Here is a 6,454-nt window from a genome sequence, read left to right as displayed (position 1 = left end):
ATACACAAATCGTAAGTGAGATGAGTGGTCACTGTTTACCCAGTCTGTAACAAAGTAACAATATGAACTTGTGACAGAAGGGTCGCTCGTTCTCCGAGTGGTGGCGACCCATGTGTTTGTTTTAACGTGGCACTCGGTCTTCCTCGTCTGATACATTTAGTTTTATTGTCACCTTTGCGCAAATCAGCAACAAAATAAAAATTAGAAACAAAATACAAACCGACAACAACAATGCGGCCACTTTCGATTGGGACCTCAGAATGATGGGAACGGTTTGTTTTCTTCATCTTGATCAGTCCTGCCTAAGACGGCCACATGTCTTATACGGCCACTTTTCTCCTTGATAATGGATGGCCGTCTTACACAGGTTTGACTGTACTTTGTGTTTAGACAACTTTTCGCAGACCCAGGTAACATATCTTTCACTAGTAGAATGCAGGCTCACTTTGGGCATTTAGACAGGACAAAAAACACAATTTATAGCTGATATAACAAAGTTGAAGTGTGTTGAGTTTGTGCATGGAGTGTCAGTCTGGTAGGACCACAATCACATTGTCATTATTTTGATCTATATTTTTTCTATTCATCAAAATATATTCATCACCCTTTGGAAATCAAAAGAAACTCAGATTTTGATTTTATTAGGTGCAGTTTAAAGCAGAACACCATTGACACTTCGTGCTAAACGGGGCCACGCTTGTCTGTGATCAACGAAAATGGACGCAGTTTGTTTTGTTTACCGCGCGTTTCTCCACGATCAGCTGGTGACCCAGATACGCGCATCCGGGCGAAGTGTCATCTCTCTAGTATTACTGTAAACTCTCTGATTGCCCCAACCACGGGACAGAAGAAGAAGAAGAAACTGGGTATTGCATTGAGGGGAGGGGGGGGGGGCTGTTGGTTATTGGTTCATCTTTGTAGCCACATGTTCTACGAGGTCTGTCTCAGAATAAAGTTTCCCTCCTCCTCCTCCATTAAATCAAAAGTACGCAACCAACAGCCAGGGCCGCGTTAACTAAGTGCGGGGCCCTAAGATGTCCATGAGCCGCGGGGCCCCCCGATGACGTTGATGCTACTACATTTACTACCGCATAGTAACCCCGTACTGATCGAAAGCTATACTGTAAAACGTGATTAGGTGTAGGCCTACTGGTATCCAGCAATAATGTGGATTAAGACGACGACAAGCACATTTATAGATCTATTTCTGTTACAAAGTATGAGGCAGCCGAAACCTATCCGGGCTTGTTTACTTCGTGGTGGTTTACTTCATCTAAACACATACACAACAGATTATAAAAACTCATACCTTATATTTTTCTCCTGGCTTTTTGCAGGGCAAATGCCTCGATGATGTCCTCAAAGTCTAGACATTTTGTCGTTTCAGATTCAATCGTCAAGAGAGCTAGGCCGCTTAGTTTCTCTTGTCCCATCGTTGAACGCAGTCTACTTTTCACTCGTTTCAGTACGGAGAATGATCTTTCACCCTCTACGTTGGCGATAGGCATGGTGAGAAAGAGCCTCAGTGCGATCTCTACATTTGGGAAAGCTGATGTTGCACCACTTTCGCGCAGATCTTGAAGGAGCCGGGGAGGAGAAAGTGTATCCTCAGACTGAAATGCTGAGTTGACATATTCTGAATACGACACTAGTTCGTCAGGAAATGATGGCTCTAGGTCGTCCTCACATTGCTGCTGAATGCGAGATGCTGCGTCTCGAATGCTTGTGGCAGGCTTCTTCTGAAGATAAAAGAGAAGGTCAAAATCTTGAGTCAGAGTCTTGTAGATGTCTCCTTGCTTTTCAAGTTCAGACAAAAGGCAGTCAACGATGACAAGGAAGGTGTTTATTCTAAACTGCTCCCGGTGCAACAAAACAGCTTCAACATCTTTCATTTCGTCGTGGAAGCGCTTGCGTTTTGCAATGCGTTTGTATTGGTAGGAAGGCTCTTCGACGAAAGGTGAGGCTGATTGTTCGATTCGCTCGAAATCGTCTCGAAGTCATGTTAAGAAAGCAGTTAGAGAATCGTACAACATGTTAACGACTCCCAGGTTGAGTGGTGGTTTCTGAAGTGTTTTGCTGACAGTGTTAAAGCGTGCCAGAACTTGTTCCTAAAACAAACACAGCCCAGTAAATTCAAAATTGTCCATCTTGTTGTGCAAGGATGACGCCTCATCACGCGCTTGGGGAGATTCTTTGATGTCACGAGAGATGTCAAACAGTAACAGTGGCGGTCGGTGGACCAAAATTTGGGTGGGGCTTAGATTGCTTCCAGTTCTTTACCACCAAATAGCAAGCAATACGATTTAAACAGTGATGATTTTTCTATACTCACGGTGAGCCACGGCAGTTTGAGAACCATTCGAACGAGAAGAGTTTCCTTTGTTTTCCATTTCTTTGTTCTTAGTTAAATTCTTTGTTGATGGTGGGGGCGAAGCCGATTCACCTCCAAATTTTCTCTAATTAGTTTTCATGTGATGAAAAAGTTGCCTTAAAAGTAGTTCGACCTGATTTATAACTGTTACATCTCAGCGGCACAAACACAAACATGCACGCACAGCACTTCAAACATAATACTTCTATGAGCAGGATTAGGCCGTGTAGTCGAGAAAGTTGAAGGCACCCAACAAAGAACCAATGAGCGCATAGGTATCTATGTCAGGGGGAGGGGGGGGGGAAGTGAGCGTGAGCCCTCGGTACAGTATTATTTTCCCCCAATCTTCTACCTTTTTACATTAAGCTGGGTTAATATAGTTGTAAGCGGTGACAACAGTGATTGGATAAGCGAGGAAGCCGCCAAGTCGATCACTCTGTGTTCATTGCGTGCAGTCATAACTGGTTCAACTGCTTATTTCTTACCTTTGGGGTAGAGTTGGGGGTGGTGTGTGGGAAGGGGATAGGGGCTCAAGCCCGTGAGCCCTTCACTACCCACCGCCACTGAGCAGTAATAATATACATGTAATCTTTTTGTAGTTGGATTTTAATGCTACTGTAGCATCATGTCGGGCAGACCATCGAGTTCCTGACAATGATTTGGGTGTAGGGCCATCGATACATTTTACAAACAAGCCCCAACGATGTGTGCAGCTTGAAAGGAAGTTGTACAATGCTTGGACGAATCCGAAAAATGATGCTGCGTCTACGCAACAATCAGCTGCACAAACGCCAACCAGATTTAGAGAATGAGCCGAGCAGGGGACAAAAGAAGCCTTGGGATTCCTCTCTTTGATACGGGCTTGTACACCACTGAGGCGTCCAGCCATGTTTCTAGCATTATCGTAGCTTTGACCACGGCAGTTTCGAAGCTCCAGTCCAAATTTGTCCAAAGCTGTCAAAATTTCTGACGTGAGAGACTCTGCATAGCGCCTAGGCGTAGTCAAAAGACAACTTCGGAAAACACATCAGCAGCAGCCACAACAACAGCAACAGTGGTAGCATCAACATCCTTCTCATCAAAATCAACAACAACAACAACTGCAAAAACAAGAGCAATACAAACAACAAACAAAAACAACAATTCAACAAGAGAACAAATTTTTTGTTGTTGTCGAAAACATTTTTTTAAACATCGTGTTTGCAAGCGCGGGGCCCCCTGAGGCGCCGGGCCCTAGGCTACAGCCTAAACAGCCTTACGGGTAACGCGGCCCTGCCAACAGCCACTAAATGTTGTGACATCATGACGTCATGTCTAAGAAATCTCCATGCCAAATTGCAAGTGGATTGGTGAAACCGTCATAGAGATAAAAGTTATAACGTGTACAGTCAAGTGTGGTGTTCTTGTGTACTTTGTCTAAGACAAATCCGAGGAATACTGCTGATTTGCAACCTTTTCACACTATCCGAGTAGGTCAAGGTCTACAGTGAAAACTAAAAGCCAACCGGGTAACTTGTCATCTACTTACCTGTCATAACCATACCCCCCCCCCCCCCCCCCTTCGAAAAATGCTTTGGAACATTTCTCATTCGTTATCAGTCCAACAGTCATGAAAGTCGGCATACCTACTTTCCTCAACATCAGGCACATTTTGCATGATTTTCAGTTTACTAAATGAATAGTTGTAATGTTTACGAATTTTTTTAATTTGTGTATTTATATTATTTATGCTATTATAAGCCCTCCACTAACATTTTTTAAAAACTTTGCAGTATATTTACATATGGATGGGACAAAATGTGTATTTGATGGTAGTAAACAAAACACATGGTAAAATTTGAAGTATGTCTCACAAACCACATAGGAGATTTGTTATTAGTAACTTCAAATGCAGAAAATTTGGGTTTTGAGAAAATAAGCTTTTTTACAAAAGTGCACTTACCTTCTAATGTCATGATGTTTCCAGCCTGAAATTTTTTTTAACGAGCCAGCAGCATAGCTTGGACCACTCTCAAGTTCTTCCAACTCCCTCTCCCTTCTAGTGCCATCTGCCTCAAAGACCTTCTCTTAGACAGTTTCTCCCCCTCATACCATTGACTGTAAGCGATCTGCATTGCTGCCCTTTGTGAACTGGTACACTCTCTCTGTCCATACAGCTCCCTCACAATACATATTGCTACCTTTTGGGCCATGGTTGAACTCCGCAATGGCCACCAGCATAGAAAACTTTACTTTCTAGGAAGAGGCAAACTTAGCCTTCGAGCAATTGCTCCATAAGACGCTGTGAAGACTTTAATTAGTATTTTGAGTGGCATGATCCTGGCAGCGAAGTAGCAGGTCAGTACCAGACAGTCTGTCACATACCGGCTTTACTTTAAATGACCATGCAGAAGACTAATCAAGTCTGGTCTTCACCATTTTGCGATGAGGGCCTGGAGTTTCACCTTTTGCTATGGCTGCCCTATAATAGCACCAGGATGCATCGCCGGGTAGACAGTGGTCGTGCATATGTGCTATTCATCCGTGGAGTAGCCATGATGAATTGAAGTCAATATAATGGCTGTCTTCATCTCTTTCACAGTGTATCTACATCTAGATCTACCACTTACTGCTCGGTCATGATACTTCTGCTGTTCGTCTATGGCTTCTTTGGTGAGCCCCCCATTCCCTTGCTCCCCCCCCCCCAGCCGAATACCCCTCTTCCAGTATGTAGTACTCACAGAACTAAGCCCTCTGGAACCCTCATTCACCTTCTCGCCGTGCCATCGCTTCTCTCTAGCAACACGAAGTTGATGCAAACGAGACCGCTTTCCCTTTTCCCCCATTCGGATTGCAAAAGAAGGCAAAGAGTTTTATACTATACCAGCCATATCACAGCACACAACAAGTACACTTCCAAACACAAAGCCCCACATCACAGCACAAAACATGACACTTTCAAAAACAAAACACCGAATCACAGCATAAAACACAGTTGTGAATAAATCGAGAATAAGTGAAGAAAATCGCTCTTGCAAACACAACAGTCAGTCAAAACAAAGAAGGCGTGCACTGTTTACATCGGAACTAACCCCTGAACCTCCTGGTTACAGAACAAGCAGTGGTGAGCGGCCGGCGGCGGAAGCCGACCAATGAACCACGCGGCCCCGTATGAGCGGTGCGTGATCACTCCATATAAGGAAACGTAGTTCATGTACTACAGGCGTTCTTTCATTGCATTTTTTGGCAGTCTTTATGAATGGAGATTTTTAGGTGGAAAATAACAACACAGAAGGTCAAGGCAGAAAGTAATGTGAAGAGGAGAAGACGACCTATGTATCGATACCAGATTTCACATTGTACTGTTCCCGTTGAATTATAAGCGGCCGCGTTTTTTTGGTGTAATTCTGCAACATTTGCATAATTTTGGATTCCCCACGTTTTTTCACGTGCTTTTCCTTTACCGGCGTAACCCAGGCCTATTTTAGCCATACTTTTAGAGCAAACTCTCAATTTTGTGATTGCCTGTCTGTCTGTAGGTTGCATTTTCACGAACTTATAGATAGATTTAGGCTCTCGAATGTATTTCCCAAGATGAGAAAGTGGATATAGAATAATATGATTGCATAAACAGAAAATCATAAAATTGAAGGAAATATTCGATTCTATTTGCCGACTTGGCCTTAACTTTTCTCGGCAAGTCAGCATGCAGTTGAAAACCATGGTGATCTATGCAAAATAATAGGTAATAATGCCGTATCAATTTGAACAGTACCGTAGGAAAATGGATCAGGGAGGTTGAAGGTGGGAGATCAAAGATGAAGGGCGCACTGGAAGGCTCCCAGTTGTCATTTGAGGCAGCGACAGTGTAGAGAGAACCAAAGCTGCTTAAGAGGAAGATACGAAAAGATCAGGCAGGGAAATAAGAGAGATAATTGGTCTTTCCAGTGCAATAATAGTTAATCGAACATTGACCAACGATCTTGGCAAGAAAGAAAGTCTTGAAGAAGGCATCACCCTGCATGATGACAACGCGCCTGTGCACAAATCCAAAGTTGTGAACGAGTTTTTCGAAGGCTACTCGTAAGAATAATAGGAGCACCC

At 43.5% G+C, this 6,454-nt stretch overlaps 1 protein-coding gene across 1 annotated transcript; it reads right to left on the bottom strand.

Annotated features, from left to right (window-relative positions):
- Positions 1-1,170: 1,170 nt before the first annotated feature.
- Positions 1,171-2,266, bottom strand: LOC101864626. The gene has a single exon (XM_013083574.1). The coding sequence runs from the start codon at positions 1,890-1,892 to the stop codon at positions 1,311-1,313; it is 582 nt and encodes a 193-aa protein (XP_012939028.1). The 5' UTR covers positions 1,893-2,266; the 3' UTR covers positions 1,171-1,310.
- Positions 2,267-6,454: the final 4,188 nt, after the last annotated feature.

This window comes from Aplysia californica, unplaced genomic scaffold (genome assembly GCF_000002075.1).
Source record: "Aplysia californica isolate F4 #8 unplaced genomic scaffold, AplCal3.0 scaffold00241, whole genome shotgun sequence".
Lineage (NCBI taxonomy): Eukaryota > Metazoa > Mollusca > Gastropoda > Aplysiida > Aplysiidae > Aplysia > Aplysia californica.
Note: the sequence above shows the minus strand (reverse complement) of the source record. Positions and strands in the feature narration are given on the sequence as shown.